Below are 24,317 nucleotides of genomic sequence, written 5' to 3' on the forward strand. Positions count from 1 at the left end.
TGTGTTCCTGTAGCGGAGAAAAACTGCTAGTCGTATCTATCAGAGCTCCCCAAAAAAGATAACACTGCCATCTCCCCCTTCATTGTACACTGAAAACAAATAAAAACCTGCATATAATCATAGTTTTGATGGGAAAAGCTTCCCCTCATTGTGTAGGTAAAGGGGAGACCCCGACAGTTTGACTTCTCTTTGGCTGATATGATCCATTTTTTGTGCTGTGTCAGTTCCTGTAGTGACGTAAAGCAACTCGTCTACTCTTCCTGTGCTTGCGCTGGTTGCCTGGCAACAGCTGCCCAATCCCCAAAGCCCATCTCCTCGTCTTCCCACCTCTCTCCGTGCAGCTCACGCGTGAAGGTCGTTCCTCCTTCCCTCCCCCCCTCTCTCTCTCTCCTTTGCACACTCGCGCCGTCTCAATCTCAATCCTCTTTCTCTTTTACCAGAGGACAGGAAACGTGTCACGGTACAACAGGAAGTGATGTCAGACACAGACTGGGAGAGCACAGTGCTGAGATTCAGCCTCCAACAGGAGGTGTTAATGTAGTACAGAGAGCTGAATCTAATAAGCTGAGGTTTGCAGTGCTCATGTCGTGTAATTGATTCATCAATAACTCTGCTGCTGTGTTGCTGCTGGACGACTGGGCTTCCTTAATGGGCCACATTGATACATATGATTATAGGTGGATCATATCTATAACGTGAAACTATGACAACGGAATTAATAAATGAATTATCTGCGTGGAAACATTTGTAACAAAATGACAACAGACGAATATCCAGAAGTACCATTTGCGCAGGTTTCTCTCAACCAATAATGCATTGCACGCTTTCAGAAGCACCTCCGGTTCTGCCGAGTGAAGCCGATGCGGACGTGTCTTAAAACCAGCGTTCTCTCTAATGGCCTCCAGGGGGAGACTCCTCCAGTTGCAATACATTTGATCATATAGAAGTCTCTTCTTCTCTCTTGATTTATTCCCTCAGTAAACATTGTAAACATGAGTTTATGTCTCAATCTATAGTTTCAAGTCTTCTTCAATACAGCATGATACTGTGATTTCTGTGATTGACAGGTCGCTGCCACCACCAGAGAGACGTATACAGTGTCACTACATCACTGCTTCGTATTCCAGATGTGGTAACCTCCGTTCAAAGATGTGCCTCGTCATTCTGTAATGTCTCTGCCGTGATTTCAACCAAACAGAAACCTCCGGCTGTAACAGGGCGACTTCGCCTCAGTTGCAGCAGATTGTGTTTGTTTGTGTGAAGAGAGTGTGTGGGGGCGTGTGCGAGCGCACAACGAACACGGCTTCCTCCCCACGCAGTTGCTCGCCTGAATCCAATGGGCTTTTTTTTCTTCGATTCCCTGCCCCCTCCCACTGCTGTCCTATTATGCTTGATAATTAATTGGCCTCATTAAGAATAACAATCTCTGTGGCCCTGAACCCACTCTCGCTCTCTCTCTCTCTCTCTGCATCACACACTAGTAGAGCGATGAACAGTTTGAGGTGAACAGACTGTGAATAGGCTTGATAGTTTTTTTTATTCATAATTGAATGTTAAAACATCGGTTTTAGTGTTTATAGCTTTGAGCCAACGCGCTAAACGTTAGCAGTTCCTTCAAAACACCGCTAACGACGTTTTTTAGCGCGTTACTGTTGGGATGTCGGAGCATCACTGGATTTTCTGACATTTTTTTTGTTGTTACATGCTAAAAGTGACCATGCACTTATGTAATGGTCAGCATGGTGACATTTAGCATGTTAGACTTGTGCCTCCATGCCCCGCTAGCATGTATCTGAGGCCGATGAAGGGTGTCCTGGTCATCTTCTGGTCATGTTTTTGCTAAATGAGTTGCCATAACCTAAATTATGCATGCACATTAGTACCTCAATTCAGAAAGCCCTGTGTGCATTAAGCTTTGACCTGTAGCTTTTGTGCTGGCTCTGCAGGATGTGTGCAGCGAGAACATCAATGGAGCAGTGATGATCCCAGCACTCTCACTGGGGAAAAATGTTGAACTGAAGCGGAGCTCTGCCGTTGTATTTTTCATGTTCGTTCGATCCGTTCCAGTTTTATTTCGATACTTTGTCAACACTGTCCATGCAGCATTCATGCCAGTATGAAGCATACAAATCTGTAAGTGTTCCTCTGATATAGAAACATATTTCTGTCGTAGCATCTTAAAAAACGGTCTAGATGCTGATGTAAGATTGATTGATTGATTGATGTAAGTGATTGCTTTGTAGGTAGCCACATTTTCTTGGATAATAGTATTCAAGGTTTTTTATGATTTTGCTGCATTAGTTGAGTTCGTAGTTTTGCAAACCCGCCCACACAGAGCAAAAGGGTCGACTCTGCGGCTCTTCGTTTCACATTATATTTCCCATATTGCTATTTTAGTCATATCTACCATTAAGTAGGTGCTCCTTCACGTATTGCTAAAACTGGGCCGCGCTGTATTTTCCATCCCCTGAAACATGAAAAACTAACAAAAGCAACGGCAACCGCAGCCGGTCATCGTCTAGTTGCTGATTCTGACCTCAATGCGTCTCACTGTGATATTATACACTGCAACCCTGCTGTTCACGCTTCAAACAGAGCCCCACTTTCAAAGAGTAATGAGTCTGTTTATTCCAGCAAGATTTCAAAGAAATTACGCTTTTAACAGTAAACCATGAACATGATTTCTGCAAGAGGGTCAACCGATTCAATTCTTATTCTTGTGTTTAAACTTTGTGGGGTACGTGAAGTTCATATCAGACAGGAAAGTGCAGTGAAATGAAATTAATCCCAACAGAGTGATTTGTCCTTTACCTCCCAAATCCGGGAGCACTCTGAGCTGTCTGATGTTCTCAGTAAAAGAAAAAATAAGATACACTTAGAGCGGTTGAGAAAGACAAAAAAAAAAAGGTTCAGTCCTTCTCTAGTCAAAGTGGTGCTTTCACAGCAGCACAGAGGAGAGGAGGGCACTTTTTTTTTCTGAGGTAGACGGGTGCTCACAGTGCTCGTCTCCCGGCTCTAGATGGGCACCTTCTGGGAAATATGTCCTCTCACAGTGTGTGTTTGTAGTAAGTGCATAGCTCTCTACCCTCTACTCTGTTAGCCAGAGCAGGCTACTCGTATGATGCCTTTTTATATGTGCTGTCGACCAGTGATGAATTTAACAAAATATCCCCGGTACGGTGGTGTAGTGGGCTTCATGTTGGTAATATCTCAGTTTATGCTGCATGTGTTAGGTGAAAGGTGTTATTTTCCCTTCCCTTTGTGTCCTCTAGCATCATAGCCAATAATACATCATATTATGAGGGAAACATGAGGAAGATTTCCAGGTGGTGACCATACTACATACAAATTATATTATACACAATAAATACTACGTACTAATCACTATAGTTTCTTGTTGAAGCAGTTTGTTTTTTATTTATATTTAATTTTATACAAACACGGAATAATTAAATCTGTGTGTCGTCGAATGTCAATCAAACTGCGACTATGAAATATCACTTGCTTGAGAAAATAGTGTGCACGCTATTCAGAAACACTACGTACTGCTGTGACTTATGAGTATCTAGTATGGATAGATATTGCATTCATCACTTCCTGTGTCCTCGAAGCTTTCCGAGGTTGTTTTTTGTCTGTTTGGTCGGACGAGCAGATTTCTTTTTCGTACTCAGAGTAAATATTGACACAAGCTGCAGCGGCCTGAGCATGGCAGCCAGTGTCAGCGGTGACACTCAGGAGCAGATGTCTGCTGTAATATACAAACCAGACAGCAGACTAAGGGCGGCCGTCTGTTACTGGCAGCATCAGCATCGTGTCAGGAGTCCCCGCTCCCTGTCCTCCTGCACCTTGCCTGCTTTCTTCTTTTTCTTCTTTTTTGTTTTGGTTTATTCTCTCTGTATTTTAATTATCTTAAAATCACAGCAGCGTAGCTCTTCTTTATGTGATTGCTAAAAGAGAGTGGTGCTGTGTTGCTATAAGACAGGGATTTAGTGGAATACTTCCTTCTTTTTTTTTTCAGCATTTTAGCCTTCATAGGACAGTTGAGAGGTAGGTGGAGAGGCAGACCGGAAATAAGGGGAGAGAGGGGAACTTGTAACAAGGCTATGACCCCATTAAGTGGGTACCCCAATGACTGCCATGGAGTGGGGCAATTTGCAAGAGACAGAATAAAAAAAAGAGTAGTCAAAATAAATACAGCAAGGGCAGAGATACCCTGAGTTTAAGTCAAGCTTCAAAGAACACTTGATGCCTACTAGTAACTAACAGCAGGTCAAGAATACGCCAAATTTAGCGAAACTGCTAAAACTCTTGAGAGACGGTCATAATAACACTGATAATCTCCATGTGGCTGTAGTTTCCGTTAGCCGTCTGTGTGTTCACTGTGACACTAACCCGGACTATACGGTCCGTGTACGTTTTCATAAGATGTTGATTGGATTAAATCAAAAAAGGCAGAAACCTGAAAAGCCTCCTCGCCACCAGGAAACTACTTCGCCCGGAGGAGAGCGGGTTGACCCCACAGTGCCGGAGTTCTTGCTGGCTAAATTTGAGCTAACCGCTAACTGAAGTCTGCCTCCCGGAGACGCCGCTCGCCCTCCTTCTTCTGATGGCAGGGAGGATGTGAAAAAATGACGAGTCGTAGTTTTTTCCCATTTCGGACACTTTTCGATTTAATCGAGTAACCAAACGACCAATCAAAACATACAGAGCCTGTACCTCGCGTTGGACTGAGGGCAAACTGGCAATACAGTGACTCACTGTCGCCTCTCCGGGTATAAGCGGCATGACAAGACAGGACGGGCCTACGGCTCTCTGATGCAACGTCAACACTGATAATGTCAGTTCATCTGAATGTTTTGATCTTAAAATTCCTCCCAGATCTTTTACACATGTGCATCCTTTAAACGTTCAAAAGAAAACACAGCGCTCTCATGACGCCCTTTGCACGAGGGTGGAGTAGGAGCTCTGAGTCGGTGGGGTGAAGCCACTCGAAGCCCACGCACCCCGCCTACTCAGAGCAGAGGACGGCATGTATCAGCAGCCGGGGGAAACGCTGGGAACGGAGGACAACGGGTGGTGTAGTGTAGAGACTGTACGGCTCTCAGTTCCTCTCTGTGTCCGGGAGCTGTATCACACAAACTGCAGTTTCTTCTTCTGCTCCTCCTTTTTCTGCTTCACTCCACGGCTGGTTCAGGATTTAAAACCAATAGTGGTTGTATTTCTTTCACTATAACCTTCTTTTAATGTAAGAAATAGGATTCCATGTCACGTCATTTATGCAATACATATATATATTTTCCATTTATGGAAATCTAATCATTTTCCACACATTTAGAAATACATTTTTAAGACATTGTGGAATATAATAAACATTAGACGTTTTATTATTGTAATTATTGCCACTTTGTTACCACTATGTTGTAAAATGTATTACCATATGTTATACACAGCAACTGACAATAATAAAAAATATATAGCTATATGTTTTGCTGTTTGATACACCCTTGAACAAAAATAAATATAACATAAATATTAATACATTCTGAGATAGTCTAAAGTATCTGACATTAACCTGATGCAGTTATATATCTATATCTCCTATAAAAAATAGCTTTTTAGGGAAGACTTGAAACCTGCAATGTTTGTAGTACTATACTTTCCTTTGTTCCACGACTATGCATGCTTTTACAGCGCAGAGCTAGGTGGCGTAACGTGAGATACCCTCAACCCTTCTCACTCAGCTGGTCCGGGGGCTCTGACCGGAAACCTCTTCATAATCTCAGTGTCGTCCCAGTTTCCAGTCATCGGGCTGCTCTGATAGATTTGATCATAACCTGAGTGAATCAGGCGGCAGGATGTTGTCCTCGGTGGATGATGATGAGTCACTGCTCAAAGTTATTCCACTGCTCGGTGCAAATTCAGTCTTGGTCAGACTATTTTAATTGTTTGTTCTTGGAGTTTCAAAATCAGGTATAATTTCCAGTTCTGTGACTGACGGTTCTTGTTGACTTTTCCTCTAGCGCCACCATGAGGTTGGCATCTGTGGATCTGAGTGGGATTGCAACACGATTTGGGGCACACTTTAATACCCACATCAGGATAAACGGAAGTCACTTATATGATTTTATGAAATTCTTCCATAATCAGGTCAAAACTTCAGTTTGTCTGAATGTTTTCATTACCAAACCTGCTAAACGGATGACATTCCCATCGGCCTCAGTTGTACTTTGTGCTCATTACTCCTTTTCATTTAAAAATTTTAAATTATTTAATATATATATATCATTTTTTTCTTAGTTTGTTTTCCTTTTTTTCTCTGTTACTCCTTTTCTCCTCAACCCATAAAAAAACAGACGGGCAGCAAAATACGAATTACAATTGATGGGGGAAGAATTCCACTGTGGGGGAGGCAAAACAGAGAGAGATAAAGGAAGGGAGCAGGTGTGTGTGTGTGTGTGTGTGTGTGTGTGTGTGTGTGTGTGTGTGTGTGTGTGTGTGTGTGTGTGTGTGTGTGTGTGTAAAGGGGGTTCAGAACAAGAAGAGGTACAAAGGGGGGCAGAAATATGAAAAAAGGACAGAGAGAGAGAAGGGGGAAGGGGAGTGTGTGGTAATTTATGAGTCATTTCAATACAACAAGGTTTAATCTCTCCTCACACTCTGATGTACACACACACACACACACACACACACACACACACACACACACACACACACACACACACACACACACACACACATAAACACACATAAACACACACACACCCCAGCCCAGTTCCACTGTGTCTGCACATAATTATCCCGACATAAGATCCAGTGAATATGTGTCGTTCTGCTGAAACAGAGAAAAGGATTTATGCCTTCTTATGAAGAATTAGAAGACCAGACAATATTCACACTTCTAAATTACTTATGATTAATAGATTATTCAAATTGCCGCCAAATCCTTTTTTCTTACGAATCGATCAAATAACTGTCACAGCTTCAGTGCCTAATTTTCAGTGTCGTGGGGTCAACTGATTAGTTTGTTAAAAATTCAAATTGTTTTTTGACAATAATTAGTTATTTTCAAATGAGAAGACTGGTACCGACTGCATCCTTGTGAAAAGAAATGGGTTTGTGTTTTCTGATTGTTGCTCAGACATTTTATCAACGCAAAAGATTCTAAATGCACAAATCATCACGACATTAACTGATAACAAAACTGATAATTAGCTGCAGCCCTTGAAAATGTTTAAAATGTCATTTCTGGTCTATTTTGCACCTCCATTGTTGTGTATTTTATAGGTATTATTTTGTTCTTTGATTGTACACACAGCTGTTTTTGTGTGTTGAATATACACTGTTCATTTGCGTTCTCTTGGACACAAAGAAAATCACCTGAAAGAAACTTTTGTCTCATGCTGTCAGAGCCAATGAGCTGATTAGCTTTTGGAGCACTGTTTGGCAGACATTTGCATAGTGATGAGGACGTAAGTGATTAACACAACACTGATATATGCTTAAAGATTATGAGTTTATGTTCATACTTCCCAAGTGCTTTGTGGAGACACAGATTCGCTGATTGAGGTTGGCAGTGACCTTATTATCATAACAGGTTATGTTTAATATTGCACAGTGATTATGGCGTGACATTCGTTATTTGAAGACATTTTGTGTACCTGAAGTGTTGTATATGCCTTTGACTCTTCTCTCCATGTTCACTAGGGACATGGTCCGGATTCAGATTTTCCCGGGAGCAAGGCTTAACTTCAGCTACAATAGAAATGCATTGGTCACATTACAAGCAACACTAAATGCAACCATTAGAAATATGCACAAACCTATGGGTTCCCAACCTGACTCAACTTTAGTTCATCATTTGGTGGTATTAATAATTATTAAGACAAAATAATTAATTTGTGTTGAACCTCTGCGAGGAATATGAAACGTCAAGTTCATTGATGGATTCTTTTGTGGTAGTTAATTTTTTTTTTTTTTTTTTTTTTTACAGTTTAACAAGAAATAAATCCTTCAAAAGTAAGAAAGAATATTTTAAGCAAGTAAAAATAATAAGAAGAAAGACAAAAAAAATCAAAACATCCATACAACACTTCAACGATGTTGTCAGTCAATCGTGTCAACCATAAATTCAGTCCAACAAACATATGTAAAAAATATTTTCAAAGGGTTCTATTCACAGGGTTTCTTATACTTATATCTAAACTTGTATATACGGGGTTGCATCTTGGTTAAACATAGTGCTTGTCTTTTTAAGAGATAATGAGCCTCTAGAACAGGGATGGGCAATTAATTTTCCCAAGGGGCCACATGAGAAATTTGGACCGTTGTGGAGGGCCAAACCAATAGTCTGAACTTAATTCAATTAACTCAATATGAATGTTATTACTTTATTAAAAAACTGTAAATTATATGGTTTTGAGCTGCTACTGGTAAGAATACATGTTACAATAAGGCTATGAAAATAAGTAAAAAAAATTTTTTAAACCTTACCTTAAATATGTATGTTAAAGACCAGCAATTTATTAACTTTAAACAAAAGCAATAAGTGCTTTTGATGTTTTCCAGTTCAGTTGTTTTTACACGGTGAGAAAAGTCCAGTCTGTGTTGCTTTAACAAGTGCATGAAGTCTAGTTGAATGAGGTGGAGATGTGAAGGACAGCTGACAGGTATCAGTGAGAGAGGATCAGATCCGCGGCGGCTTTGCGCGATTCATTTTCAATCTGGAGGTGGAGACTGCAGCGCGAGGCTCCATGGGAGGCGGGGGTCTCGCCGCAGCACCCGCTGCTCACTGAGGACAGAAACTGCAGAACAATACGCTTTCACTTCAGTCTCCAAGTCGGCAACACTGCCCGTCGTGAGGCTGCGTAAGCGCGCCTGTGCGCACACATCAATAAATCGCCTTCAAAGTAAAAGCAGTGCCGTTTGTATTGCATTCATGGCGTGCACCTTATTTATTTATTTTTTATTTTTGTTTGACCTCACGCGGGCCAGACTGGCAGAGCCCGCGGGCCGTAAGATGCCCAGGTCTGCTCTAGAGCCAACAAAATCCGAAAACCGGTGAGGTTAGCAAGTCATGTGCCAATTTCCTTATTCTGACATATATTTTGTCCATCTAGCTATGTATGTGTCCTTTCTCAGTCTCAGAAGGAAGTTAATTCTTTCCATCTCGTGGATTTCTTTAATGATTTCAGTCCAGTTTTCTGTTGAGGGAGGGTCGGTTTGTAACCAGTTACGAGTGATTGCTTTTTTTGCTCCTACTGTTAACATTTTCAGGAGGTACCTGTCATTTCCTGTTATTCCTTCTGGGAGATCGCCCAAATAAAGTGATTTGCATGTAAATTGTATCTGTTGCTCCAGAATATGTTGCATCATTGTCCAAGTGCTCTCCCAGAACATTTGTATTTTGGGGCAGATCCAGAAGATATGATGGTGATTCGCTGTCCCCTCCTTACAATTTCTCCAGCATGTATGGTTTGTTGTAGTTAGTAGGTCTTAATTTTAGGGGTAAGAAAGAAAGAACAAGGTTCTTCCAGCCGAATTCACACGAGTACATAGAACAGGAAGTAGAAAACGCGGTTTCACACATATTCTCCCATTGCTGACTGGGTATTTCATCTTCTAGTTCTTTCTCCCATCTCTCCTTGATATATGTTGTGGTAGCTCCTCTGCTCTTTGTAATTTCCTGATAAACCTTTGAAATTACTGATTTAGAGCTACTCATGTATGCCCATACTGTTAATTGTATTATTTCGTTATGTTCAATAGTTACCTCATGTTTCCGAATTTCTTTTAAAAAGTAATGCAGTAACTGTAAATATCTGAAAAAATCATACTTTTCCAAAGGGAATTTTTCCTTAAATGTCTGAAAACTGAGCAATGTGTTTTTCTCCATTATATTTTGTTAGCATTCAGAGGATGCTAGTGTAATAGCCAGACAATGTTACACATAATATTAAAGTCAATGATTTTTACATTTCAAACATTGTGCAATGTGCATCCAAGCCAGTACAGTCGGTTGAATGTGGAACAATCCTAGCGACCGACAAGGCCCAAGCAACGTGCTCGCTTTAAGAACAATTAAGGGACGTGAATGGCAATTTTATATATATATATATATATACATATATATATATATATATATATATATATATATATGTATATAGGGCTGTTGTAGGGCTAGCTAAAGCGATATACAAGTACACTTGGAATGTTACCATTTATTCCTGTTTTCCCGTTGTTATTTTTCTGAGGAAACGGGAAACAGTTTGGATCCCGTTTCGGGGGATTAAACCCTAATCTGTGTGTCATTATCGCCTTTAATGGTCCCCCCTTTAAAACATGAGAAGCCTGACTTGTTTTATCGCTCTTCTGTTTCTCTCTCATCCCGTCCATCCAGGAGGGCCAGCATCTGATCCAGGAGAAGCCGGAGCTCAGCGCGGTGGTCCGGAGGAAGCTGGAGGAGATCAGGGAGTGCTGGCAGGATCTGGAGAGCACCACCCAAGCCAAAGCCCGCCAGCTCTTTGAGGCCAACAAGGCCGACCTGCTGGTGCAGAGCTACGAAAGCCTGGACCAGAGACTGGGCCAACTGGAGGGTCAGCTAGCCTATGTGGATCAGGGACAGGACCTCACCACTGTCAACAAGCAGCTGAAAAAGCTACATGTACGTAGGATTTAAAAAACACAAATAACCAGAAACCCTCTGGGTAAAAAGATGTGTCTCTAACAGATCTCTTCAAAGGCTGCATTAGCAGAGTGTTGATCAGTTCAGCTACATAATGATTTGACCTCTTTAGCTGTTTTTTCACTTGGTTCATTATCAAAGGAGGCCTAGAAGCTTAAAGCTCAGTATTTGGTTTTTAAATAAAAGTTTAAAAAAATTAAAAAGCAACATTTTAAAAAGTTTATATTTGTTCAACAGAAACATATGTTTCTGTTCTCCAGCTCTAGGCTTCAGATTATTACACTACAAGGTCATTCCTATTTAAATGTATAGGAAAGACAAATAAGTTTGGTAAAGTTCACCGTAGCTTTTTTTAAGGTTTAAATACGTGTATTGTTGGGGAGGATTCTGCTTGTGAGCTAGATGGTTTCTTTTCTGGATTGTTTTTTGTTGTAGGACATTTCTCATCCTAATAAGCATCCAACGCGATAACAAGTATCTGTCGTTCCTTCATGAATTACTGATGTATTGAGATATATTTAATAATACATATATATGTATTTATATATGTGGAGTCCATTAACCAAAACTTAATCAACGCAAAATGAAAATATTACCAAAAATCTTCCAATTAACCCCAACTTCATTCTCAAGCATGGAGGGTGTAGACAGCGATGTGTCTACTCGCATACAGATGACTTCAGACGTTCAAATAACTTCATATTTTATAATTGATTATCCAATAGGTTTAATTTCAGGTTGCAAAGTAAAAAAGTCCTTTTGATAACACTTTCTATTGGTGTGCCTATAATGCATTATAAACATGCCCTATAATCTTCTTATAGCACTGTATTATTATAGATATAAGCACTCATAAATAGTTATCAATAATAATAACAATATAAGTATTTAATAATAACATATAAGGTCAAGTATAATTATTCATAACTGCTGGTCACTCACTGACATTTTTTAGTATCATTGTGTATAATAATTCCCATAGTTGTAATACATTATAATATTTTGTAATGCATTATAATCAATGTTATAATGCATTATAATGTTGTTATAGATTATATATATATGCATATATTTGTTTTTTTAATTAAAGCAAACAATGACAACTTATCGTTACTTATAATCACATTATATTGCATTAGAACTGTTTATAAAGCATTATAAGAATGTTTATAATGCTTTATAACAGTGAATATAATGCATTTAAAAAGTCAGTTAGTCAGTTAGAAGGTGATACTTGATCTAATAAGTCATTATGAAATGCCTTGTATGGAGTTATGATTATAAAGCAGGGGTTTTCTAAGGCTGTGACTGTGGGCCTTCCCTCAGACTACAGTTATACAGCATTATACATAGACACAGCTATAAACAAATTATAACGTAGTACAAGAATGTTTATAATGCATTATAGACGCAGTCGTAACAGAAGTTGTTACCGTCCTTTTTTCTGTACTTGTGATGTTGGGGTGTAACTCGTCACTTGCGTCCCAACAGCGATGGTTTAGCGGAGTCAGAGTGTTTACAACGCAGGCGGCAGGCAGGTGTGTAAAGACCCACAGCATTTTGCTTATAGCTTCCTTTAACAGGCCGCCATTAGCACTGCTTTACCTCATCATCATAACTCCAAACCAAACTCCACTGACCATCGTCCACCCTGGCAAGGAGTACAGTAAACCTCACCATACTTCATGTCTGTTAGTTTTTCTTTGGCTCTTCTGCATTTTCGTCTTCGCTCTCCGGTCCATCTGTTCTGAAATAATGACATTTCAGAAGGGCAAAAACTGACATTTTCAACACACTTGGAAAGGAGTGGAGGGGTATTCAGTTTGATGCAATCTGGAAACTCACCACTAGATACCGCTATATCAGGGGTCTCAAACTCAATTTAGCTTGGGGCCACCGCTGGTATTGTGATCTCATCGGAGGGCCACACAGAAAGCCCAGTATTTTTTTTTACATTCATAACATATTTTCGGCATAAAAAAAGGCAACCAGCAGTTTCTATAAATATTTATAATAGTTTTTAACAGTGCAAATGTATATTATTTTTTAAAACAACTTATTGAAACTGCACTGAACCAACAAATGCAAAACCTGAATACATTTGTACTCTATTCTATTTCTTGCCAGACACCTGGCAGCACTTCTGCTCACACAGCTGAGCCACATTGACCCTAAACCAGGTCTCAGTGAAACCCTGATGGAGGTTACAGTGAAACCCTGAGTACAGCTTCACTAAGCATCACTAAGCCTGGACCTGTACTTTCATTTATTAAAGTTCATAGTGGAGAAAGGTTTCTCACAGACATACGCTTCCAAAAAGGTACATTACCCGACTGATCACTTTTGTCTGCTCAGGGAAGGATGGAGGCAATTCACTCAGAAATGGTCCAGTCATGTCTGGTTTTCCTTGTGCTTCTCTGAATTTAGCTTTTAGATCACTGTTGCACTGCAAGTCAATAAGTTCCATTTGCAACATATTCGGGAATGAGAAATGACTTCATACTACAGATTAAGCTTCATAGGGTGTGTGCACATGAAACATTAATATTACAGTTTTTGTTTTCAAACAAAATATTTTCTATATATATATCCCACGGGCCGCACTAACACTAAACTTTGATGTCAAGTAGGGGGCCACACAATATCGGCCCACGCGCCGCAATTGGCCCGCGGGACGCGAGTTTGAGACTCCTGCACTAAATCCTTCTCACTGCTACACTCCTACACGGCTCCTTTAAGTTGTTTTCTACACAGTGTAAAAAAAAATAGTATACTGAGTGATAGTATTATTATGGTGAGTTAGAAATCGGAAACACAGCTAAATATTATCTTCAATCTCTATCAGTAATCAAACCGATTAAAATTAAAATTAAATTGTCACCCAAGACTCATAACAACACCAAACTTCTCATGTTTACATTTCTGTCACATTCCCCTCATCCCATCTTCATTTTGTTCCACGTGACAACATGTCCTCTCTCCTGTTCAACACATCCTCTTTCCCTCCATCTGTTTTGATAACTTTCACTCTACTCCCCCTCTCCTCCTCCTCTTCCTCCTCCTCCTCCTCCTCAGACCATGGAGAGTCAGATGGAGGTGTGGTATAAGGAGGTTGGGCAGCTCCAGATGCAGGTGGCCTCTATCCCGCAGCAGACGCAGATCAAGGAGACGGTTGCTGGCCGCCAAGCTGTTGTGGAGGCCAGGATGGTGCGTCTGATCGAGCCGCTGAAGGAGAGACGGCGCATCCTGCTGGCGTCGAAGGAAGTTCACCAAGTCGGTCGAGACCTGGAGGACGAGATTGTGAGTGTGACCGTTGGCACAATCCTAAAATGTTAGGATTTATGAATGGGATGTTAATGTTCAACCCTGTTGTCGTCCACACAAGAATTTGGATATCTCTACATTTGAATTAGATACACATATTCACCCACGGGTAATGAGGTGTACATGTGCGCAAAGTGTTGACTGCTGCGTGTCATCTTGTTTTGGTTGTAGTTGTGGATCCAGGAGCGCCTCCCAATGGCCATGTCTCATGAGCACGGCTCCTCTCTGCAGGCAGTCCAGCAGCTCATGAAGAAGAACCAGGTAAGAAAGTCAGAATAGGCCTCCATACCCGGTCACCCACCTTCTTACGTACTGTACTTGTCTTGCTCCTGTCCAAAAGTTTGTCTTATTATCAGACTGTTATAAACAACAGAGAACTTTTTTTTTTCAATAAAATGTAATAGTACAGCTCAAATTCACAAATGTTCCTCAGATCCGGATCATTTACAATCTGTACAGTATACAACATCCTCCTTGGACCCTCCCATCGGAAAACTAAAAACTCCCGCTAAAAAGGGGTCGGGGGGACCTCAGGGAGAGCAACAGAGGGGGGATCCCTCTCCCAGGAAGTGCAATAGATCAAGATCAAAACAGTCACCTCATTACCCCATGTCTCTCTTCCAGACCCTTCAGAGGGAGCTGCAGGGCCACAGGAGCCGGATCGACGATGTCCTGGAGAGGGCGGGGATCATCGGCTCTATACGCAGCCCGGAGGTCAACTGCATCAGAGCGGGCCACGACCAGCTGGCCCAGCTGTGGGCTCTGCTCTGGGCCGAGACCGAGCGGAGGCAGCTGATCCTGGACGCCATGTACCAGGCCCAGCAGTACTACTTCGACACAGCCGAGGTGGAGGCCTGGCTGAGCGAGCAGGAGCTGCACATGATGAACGAGGAGAAGGGAAAGGTGCGTGTGCATAAAATGTCCGTCATTATAACCACCCTGGTTGACAGCGAAATCATCAGCAATGCTTTAACAATCATGTTGTTTTGTTGGACCCGAACCGGAGCATGACTCGTCCCTCTTTGCGCAGACTTATACATCGAGCATTTGTGCAGCGTGTGTTCTTTTGAAAGTGAAACTCTTCCTTGTGTGTGTCTTGTCTTATTCCCAACAGGACGAGCCGAGCACGCTGCAGCTGCTGAAAAAACACCTGGTCCTGGAACAAACCATCGAGGACTACGCCGAGACCGTCGGCCTGCTGTCACAGCAGTGTCGACAGCTGCTGGAGATGGGCCATCCAGACTGGTGAGCATGTAAACACACACACACACACACACACACATACACAATCTAAGAGCATGCAGACATGGTCCTGTGTTGCTGTTGAGACCAATATTTCAGAATCGGGAAGAAATGTGATCCAAGTGACTCCAACCTCTAAAGTTTACAGAGAATGGTGCAAAACAAAAACAAAACCTTCCAGTGAGCATCAGTTTTGTTGATGAAAAACACTTATTTTAATAGAACCTCTGGCAAGTATGGTTCACGCTGTAAGGATGGCGGCAGTAACTCAAATAACCAGCCGTTACAATGTGCGGAGCTGAACCTGTGTGCTACTACAATAGCAGAAGATCACAGCGGGTTCAACTCCTGTCATCAAAGAACAGGACACTGAGGCTTCAGTGGGCACAGGCTCGCTGAAGCCGGACAGAAGGAGGAAAAAGCATTGTCTGGTCTGATGAATCTGAATTTCTGCTGGGACACGCAGGACACGTAGACCAGTGATTTTCAACCACTGTGCCGCGGCACACCAGTGTGTCGTGAGATATCGTCAGGTGTGCTGTGGGAAAATGTCCAATTTCACTTAAATATTATTAAGTTGCCGAAAATAATTTTCCATTGTTGAGCGTCTGAGCCTGCAATATAGTGGCTGGCCTAGTAATTAAATACTCTTCCATGCCAGTAGGTAGCACAATTATTACCTACCATATATGCTGAAGCATATTATGCTACAATGTGACATTTTGGTTGTTGGTGTTGGGATTTTTTTATTGTAGAAAATGTGCCGCGGCTGAAAGGTTGAAAAACACTGACATAGACGGTAGAGGCAGTGTAGGGTTTCCTGCTGAGTATTCCAAAAGGTGTGATGTTTTTATAGCGGCCACTGAGCGTTCCTGATTCTTTTATACATATGTGTGTGTATATATATATATATATATATATATATATATATATATATATATATATATATATATATATATATATATATGTGTGTATATATATATATATATATATATATATATATATATATATATATATATATATATATATATATATATATATATATATACTTGCCCTGACACCACACTATCTCCTCTCTTCTTCCACAGCGAGCAGATCAGCAAGCGTCAGTCGCAGATCGACCGCCTGTACGTGTCTCTGAAGGACCTGGTGGAGGAAAGGAAGAGTCGCTTGGAGCAGCAGTACTGGCTCTACCAGCTCAACAGGGAGGTGGACGAGCTGGAGCAGTGGATCGCTCAGAGGGAGGTGGTCGCCAGCTCGCCGGAACTGGGTCAAGACTACGAGCATGTCACCGTAAGTGTGTCGACAGACGGTGCCTGCGAATGAATAATAAATTGAAGAAACACTTTTTATAAAGTTGAAAACCAAAAATCTGCTGTTAATTATACCAACTTTAATGAGTATTTATTAATTTACAGCAGCTAGTGTATTTGTGGATAATCAACTCACCTAGGAGCATATGGATAATTGACTCCCTTCTTACGTTTCCTTTCCCCTTCTTAACTCCCCGACACACTTCCAGGTACTGCAGGAGAAGTTCACGGAGTTCGCAACGGAGACGGGCAGCGTGGGGCAGGAGCGGGTGACGGCCGTCAACCAGATGGTGGACGAGCTCATCGACTACGGCCACTCGGAGGCCGCCACCATCGCCGAGTGGAAGGACGGGGTGAACGAGGCCTGGGCCGACCTGTTGGAGCTCATGGAGACCCGGGCGCAGATGCTTGCCGCCTCACACCAACTGCACAAGTTCTTCTCCGACTGCAGAGAGGTGAGGGGCAACGAGACAAAACATAGATATGACATGGTGGGTTTTTTCACTGTGTGGGGCAATATTATATGTTGCAAATATTTCACCTTATTGATTTCTGAGGGGTTATCCTATGCAACACAACATGTACCATACATAATCCAACAAATAAGGAGAATTATGTTTTGTTTTTTAACAGATTTTTCTGATTAATTTAGACTGACCTGTTTATGTCTTCATGCATCTTACATTCTAGCATGTTCTGGTGCAAGAAGACACGTCTCACCTTAGCTTACTGTAACCAAGGCCTTCACTGAAAATACGTTTTCAGTGTTTCAGTGGACCACACACACCACACACTGTATACATGGAACACGTCTGTACGGCTTCATGTTCTTCTTTTTCAGGTGTTGGCCCAGATCGAGGACAAGCACCGACGGCTGCCAGAAGTTCGGGCTCGGCAGGGCAGCACCGCCAACACCAGCACCCTGCAGAGACTCCTGCACAGCTTCGAGCAGGACATTCAGCTGCTGGTCACACAGGTACACAGCATACAAATTAACAGACAGCATGTAACATGATCTGCTTCAGTGTTCACTCAGCTCGAGACATTCACTTGTATTGTTTTCATTTCTCTCTGTACACTCTAAAATCTCAAATTGACTTTGGAGTAGAACTGAATATCGATTGGTAGTAGAACATATTTAGCTTTTTGTGAGTCTGAGTCTGATTCATCATGGCAAAACTACCGTCTTACTCTGCATTTAAATTAGCTTCATCTGGTCTCAGTCGTGCACCTGGGGAACAAAAAAAAAGTGTTACATTTTACAAAATGAAATCACAGCTGCTCCGTGTCAACTCCAGTGACAGAGCCTGTACCATTTGGCCCTGACTAAACACAGCTGTCAGAGCAGCTGTGTTTAGTGCGTCATTTGGAAAACACACTCTTTTCTGTTTTTTCTTTTTATTTCTGTTTCTTCCTCGCTCGGGCTTAGCGTCTCCCTAAAATCCGCTCTCCCCCACTCTGCCAGGTGCGTCAGCTGCAGGAGAGCGCGGCCCAGCTGAGGACGGTGTACGCCGGCGAGAAGGCCGAAGCCATCGCGTGCCGCGAGAACGAAGTGATGCAGTTGTGGAAAGACTTGCTAACGTCCTGCGAGGAGTGTCGGGTGCAGATCACCACCGAGACGGACAAGCTGAGGTTCTTCAGCATGGTCCGAGATCAGATCATGTGGATGGAATCGATCATCTGTCAGATAGGGACAGGAGAGAAGCCCAGGTATCGACACAAAATCAAGTTATAACATGCTGTATGTTTTACACCAAAGAGGGCTGGACCTTTAGACCTTGTTATGTGTTGTTCAACTTGTTTGCGTCACAACTCTTTTAGCAAATGTTTTTAATCTTACAGCGACAGTGTGTAGGAATTGGTTTGTCCGCTCTGGGCTACTGTAGAAACATGGTGGACTCTGTGAAAAGGACCCGCTACCTACGTAGATATGACGGATCGATTCTAATCTAACGAAAATAAAGATTCTTAGTTTCAGGTGGTTATACATAAATTCCAACATAGTTCTGCTAATAAGCCCCCTCATCTCTACACACTGGAGACTAAATATTTGATTGATCAGGAAAGTGCTTTCAGTCAGTCTGCATTTTCTGTACAAGCTGCACTAGACTGGAACTCCATTCCAGGGACTATTCGAGATCTACGGACATACAGTTCTTTTAGGACACAACTAAAGAAATGGTTGATTGGTGCCCAGCTCTGTCAGCAGTAGAACATAACTGCTCTTTGCTGCCCTCTTTCTGTTCGTGTTGTACTTTGTACGTTTGTCTGTTGTCCGCTGTCTGTCTGTCTTGACGGTCGACCATCAGCATGTCTTTTATTGTTTTTTAGCTGTGTTTGACTGTTGTGCATGTATTGTAAAAGCATCAACATTTTATAATCCTTGTTTATTTAATTTAATTTCAGTTTTTATGTTTGTTTTAGTTTTTTAACATCTGCCTCTCGGGACTAGAGACTAGACAGATTTGTTTTTATTAATGTGCACTGTCCCCTTATTAAATAAACCATTATCAATCAATTTGATTGATAATGGTTTATTTAATAAGGGGATTCAAAGGTTTCTCCGAGCGACACACTATTAATACACCAAGCAGGTGTTTTTGTGTAGCGAGGAGCTGAGTGTCTGCTCTATGTGGGTCCTGCAGGGACGTGTCCTCAGTGGAGGTGCTGATGAATTACCACCAGAGTCTGCAGAGCGAAGTGGAGGCTCGCACCCGGAGCACCTTGGACTGTATCGAGATGGGCAAAACTCTGCTGGCTGCTCGAAACCCAGCAGCTGAAGAGGTGAGATCAGGATACATGAAAATGATTATGAACTTCAGGTAATAATCTGGAGCAGTGTATTACAGTTATAAATGTATAATTTAGATGTGTTATTTGCATATTATATTTATATTTCCATTTTAAGACAATCAGACCAGACAGGAAATTGCATCAGCCAAGTCACACATGAATTGCAAAAGAAAACTACAAAAATATAACTAAACTCAAACTAAAGACTAGGCCCATGCTCTAAATATACACAACAATAGTACCTGGTCGCCCCTGTGAACTTGTGATTCTGATGTCGCTCATTTTGATTCTCAGATCAAGGAGAGGCTGGACAAGGTGGTTGCTAAGCAATATGAGCTGTCTGAAAAGTGGGACAAGCACTGGGACTTCCTACAGCAATGTGAGCACACACACACACACGCACACACACACACACACACACACACTCACACAAAGGACTGTAGTCAAGACCAACTTAGTCAAGTCCAGGATCAAAACCAAGTCCAAAGGCCGGGTCCAGAGCAAATCGGGTCCTGTTTAAGGCAGTAGGCAATAGTGTCTTTTCAGTGTTAATATAGTGATTAAGGAGTTAGAATGGACAAACATAGTCTATAAACAAAATTGATCCTCTAACATCAAACTAATCAATGCAGAGAATCTACGTTTCAGGACCAAAAGAGCAGCACGGACGCAGAAAGACTTGGTGTGTTTTCCCCTTTTCTTCCTGGGATATAGGTTATATGTGAAGTATACAAGTAGGATTGGCATTGTTTTGTATCTGTTTATTATCATATGCATTAGTTAATTATTCAGAGACAGAGAGAGAGAGGCGGACAGAAGTTTAGAGTAGTGTCGTGAAGTAACTACACAGACTGCTGTCTCTACTAAATGTGACCACTGACTCATACGAACGGGTCCAGCGTGGGTTGAATGCGCATCCGGGTCCAGGTCCGCATTACATACAGTATATACCGTCTGGTGCCTTAAATCTCTGCCTCACAGCTGACCTGCATTTTTATAAACTTTGAAAATCTATGCACATGCGGTGCTGTGTGGCTCTTGAGTGGATAGAGGAGAAGCACTGTGTTGGTAGAAATAGATGTGCAAACACACAGAGATACACATATATAGTAGAACACACGTTTCTTCATGTGCTTGTGAATATCATCTCTCCTCCCCTCCCCTCAGTGTTGGAGGTTCACCAGTTTGCCCAGGAGGCGGTGGTGGCGGAGGCGTGGCTGACCGCTCAGGAGCCGCTCATCAGCAGCAACGAGCTAGGCGCGAGTGTAGACGAGGTGGAGCAGCTGATTCGTCGACACGAAGCCTTCCGCAAAGCCGCCGCCACCTGGGAGGAGCGATTCAGCTCACTGCGGCGACTCACCACGGTAATATCATCATCATCATCATCATCACCATCACCATCACCATCACCATCATTATTGTGTGGCCAGAATAAGAGAGAGTTCTCAACTGAAAAGGCTAAGTTGTAAGTTCCAGAATAATATAATTGTTGGCTCAAAGCTTAGGATTTCTAAAGTAGGAAGACATGTTTCTAGAAAATAAGTCAAAACCCTTAAAGTTCGATTTTAAAGTTTGTTCCATTTTGATTCCGCAGGTAGAAAAGTTGAAAGCCGAGCAAAGCAAGCTACCGCCGACCCCTCTGCTGGGTCGTAAAGTCTTCCTGGACCCTCAAGATGCCTTACCCAGTGCGTCCACCCTGCCCCGTCTCCCGCTCTCCCCCGTCATGAGACAGACCATCTATGAGCAGAACGAAGCCAACTCTCCTCCCTCGCCCTCGCCCGCCACGCCCACACCCTCTCCCTCGTCCGTGGCTCGTCGGCTGGGGTCGACGGTCGCCAACTACACCCCTGTGATGAATGGCTCCAGCTACCGCAGCACGCTGGAGGCACGGCACGTCGTGGGCGTGGCTGCAGGGCTGGGCCAGCCCTCTCCCTCCTCGATCGCCTCGGTTGCCACGGCGGCCATGCTGGTTTCGGCCAACCAGGCACGAGAAATAGCCGGCACGACGAGAGACCAAGCGACCAAGGCGATGAGTCACCTCCATCCAGCTCAGGCGGCGAGGACGCTGGAGGCCAAATCGTCCCCGTATCTGCGGCAAGCCAAAATCAAACACATGGACGACGCGGTGACGCCGCTGATCGTGGCCAGCCGGCTGGAGAAAGTGAGGGAGAGAGAGAGGGAGAGAGAGAGAGACATGATGATGGGAGTGATGGGGACGGAGAGACCGGAGGTGGCTGTGATGGCTGAGGTGGTACTCCAGGAGCCTTGCAGGGAGCGCCTGCACAGCGAGCCCACCAGAGGTCTGCGGGGGTCCAGGACCGACCCGCTGGGCCAGGCCGAGCCCCAGGTCCAGACCCACGGCCACCACAGGGACCATAAGATAGAGCGGCAGCTGTCCAGCGAGCAGCTGATCCAGGCACGCAGGGACGAGCTGCCTCAGGAGCTGTGGAGGGAACAGGCCGAGAGGCGGGACAGGCGGACGCTGGAGAGGCAAACGTCCAGCGAGCACGAGGGCCACGGGGGCCACGAGGGCCGGCGGAGGGAGAGGGACCGACACCGGCTGGAGAGACAGGAATCCAGTGAGCATGACACCGGGAAAGAGCACTCAGACAGACGCTCAGGAGGCGGGTGAGGCTTTGAGTGAACTGAGGTGTCTTCTCGGTTATGTTGTCTACGTGTTATGCAGCACACGGAGGGATTGTCTCATTTTAAGGGACACCAGGAGCAAGTCATACATCACATGAACGGATGTTTCGTTAAAGAGATGTTTTTAATTCATTTTTGTAGTTGGAATTTAGTGTTTATTTTCACTTAAAAAATGTTTTATCATGAGTGTAGGGCATTGCATTTGTATCATATTGCAGGAAAGCAATGCAAAAAAACAAAAAACATTATTAATGTTTTTATCTACTCAATGTGATTCTCTAATTTGCTTCTTTTTTTTTCTACAGAGAAAAGAGATCCACCATGGCAGAAATTGTAGAGCAGCTGCAAGAAAGGGAAGCAGCACAGGTCTGGAGATTTATGTGCTGTGCATTTCATCCACATACAACTCACAGTGTTTATTTTTGTTGTAGCTCATCTGGGTTGTTTTTTATAACATGGGAAAATGTTAAAAAACCTACTGTCCCACTACTAAATGGGATCTTTCCAGGTTTCGATTTAGGATTAGTTTTTTCATTCCAACACTTATTTGTGAGGGTGTCTCTAGTTTACACCAGCTTGAATATTTTTAGGTTTGACCTCTCACATGGCTCCTACAATGGCTTGAGAAACTTTCATCTCAGAAAATGCTTAGTGCCCAACATCTCTTCGCTAAGCAGCAGCAATTATCACGCAATCACACAAAAATCCTGCTTTGTCAGGCTTCAAGCAACACGCTTGTGTCCAAACCAATCAACGTCCTGTTCGGAGCTGCTGGCAGCTTAAGGCGCTTTAGGTGTGTATGAGATGACACGGCGACTGTTTGTTCAAAGAAACAGTGAAGAGAGTTAGCTTAGATGCTACGATAGCATCAGCTAAATCAGAACCGTAGCATCTTTCTTTGTTGAGGGAAGAACAAAGCATGCCACGAAAGGCTTTTCTCAATGGCGAGGGTGTTTTTGGTCCTTGATAACCTGTCAATAGGAACATACATGCTTTGGGCGATGTAAATGTGAAACACATTCATCGATGTGAAAGGCCATGAAAGAGTGAATTACTTTCTTTCAAAAACATGAACCAAATCCTCATTGACTCTATCTCCCTTCCCCCAACTTCCAGGCCCGTGGCGAGGTGCCCCGCCTGCCCAACGGGGTACCCGAGAAGCCTTCCCGTGTCGACCGACCCCGGGCGCGGGACAGGCCCAAACCGCGGCGCCGGCCGCGACCCAAAGAGGCGGGAGAGACCACGCGGCGGTCCAGGTCTGCTCCGGCCCAGAGCAGCCCGACGGTGCCCCAGCCGCCAGCACACACCGCACACCATGAGGGTTTCCTTTTTCGCAAGCTGGACATCGAGACCCTGAAGAAGAGCACCAATAGGTGGGTGTTCAGGGTCATAATCATCCTGGACCAGCAGATGATAGAAGTTGTAGACAGGGAGGATGGACACTGGTGTCATGATTATCAGGCTTAGGGGTTTCTGTTCAATTAATTACCAATGATTTACCCGAAAAGAGCAATTCACATATTGTCAAGCAAGTTCACATAAAATGGTACCAACATCTACATTCCAAAGTCCACCGTTATATAATATATAAAATGATAATATTTTAAACGGGTGTGGACTGTGGCAGATGTCGTATCTCCATTGTCTGTTTCTCATGACATCACTGACCCCTCCATTTAATGATTAGGCAATGGCGACAGGGGCATGACTCAAGCATGCTAAGCTAACAGGCTAACACACTCGACTGACGCCGCGTCTGACACGTTGACCAGATGCATGACACACAAGGCCTCATTGGTTGGTCCCACCGTGAGGGTCAACAACACGATACAGGCAACACTCACTCAGCTGACATACTGTGTGTCTTTAGAAGCATACATTAAGGTTTACTCATGTTTATGTTCGAGGGATGCTGTGACGTTACCGTGTTTTACCTATTTTGTTTACTAGATAACTTATTAGAAAAAAATCTACATTCTGCAGTGGAAATATTAGGTCAGTTTTATCTGCTTCCAAAGAATTTTTACATCAACAATATTTGTGGCACATCTTACTGTTCCCTACAATTGATAATAGATGTACAAAGTATAATAATATAATATACAAAGAGAAGTAATGTGATACAACGGAAAAGATTTAGCAGTGAAGTAGAAATGAATCACTATACAGTTTGGTCTTCCCTCCCTAACCTGATAAAAAAAGTAGAAAGTGTAGGTTTTTTTTCTTCTCCAAAACTGTATTACTATACTAAGCTGTATGAATATAGAAATCGCAGTGGCTGTCAGTTGATAATTAACAATCACAATAATTCTATCAAT

The 24,317-nt window shown here is 43.0% G+C and overlaps 1 protein-coding gene across 1 annotated transcript in view; it reads left to right on the forward strand.

Moving 5' to 3' along the window:
- sptbn4b (spectrin, beta, non-erythrocytic 4b) overlaps nucleotides 1-24,317 on the forward strand; it is a gene marked incomplete at both ends in the record, with an annotated part of 63,704 nt that overhangs the window by 34,528 nt on the left and 4,859 nt on the right. Inside the window, 15 exons of the mRNA XM_079225356.1 lie at nucleotides 10,397-10,660; nucleotides 13,757-13,981; nucleotides 14,177-14,266; nucleotides 14,630-14,908; nucleotides 15,120-15,250; nucleotides 16,336-16,540; nucleotides 16,770-17,015; nucleotides 17,402-17,536; nucleotides 18,026-18,270; nucleotides 19,206-19,344; nucleotides 19,648-19,732; nucleotides 20,521-20,717; nucleotides 20,948-21,981; nucleotides 22,305-22,365; nucleotides 23,116-23,372. Coding sequence (XP_079081482.1) covers nucleotides 10,397-10,660; nucleotides 13,757-13,981; nucleotides 14,177-14,266; nucleotides 14,630-14,908; nucleotides 15,120-15,250; nucleotides 16,336-16,540; nucleotides 16,770-17,015; nucleotides 17,402-17,536; nucleotides 18,026-18,270; nucleotides 19,206-19,344; nucleotides 19,648-19,732; nucleotides 20,521-20,717; nucleotides 20,948-21,981; nucleotides 22,305-22,365; nucleotides 23,116-23,372 — 3,593 coding nt within the window. The remainder of the gene's footprint in view (nucleotides 1-10,396; nucleotides 10,661-13,756; nucleotides 13,982-14,176; nucleotides 14,267-14,629; nucleotides 14,909-15,119; nucleotides 15,251-16,335; nucleotides 16,541-16,769; nucleotides 17,016-17,401; nucleotides 17,537-18,025; nucleotides 18,271-19,205; nucleotides 19,345-19,647; nucleotides 19,733-20,520; nucleotides 20,718-20,947; nucleotides 21,982-22,304; nucleotides 22,366-23,115; nucleotides 23,373-24,317) is intronic.

This window comes from Taurulus bubalis (assembly GCF_910589615.1).
Source record: "Taurulus bubalis genome assembly, chromosome: 10".
NCBI classification, from domain to species: Eukaryota; Metazoa; Chordata; class Actinopteri; order Perciformes; family Cottidae; genus Taurulus; species Taurulus bubalis.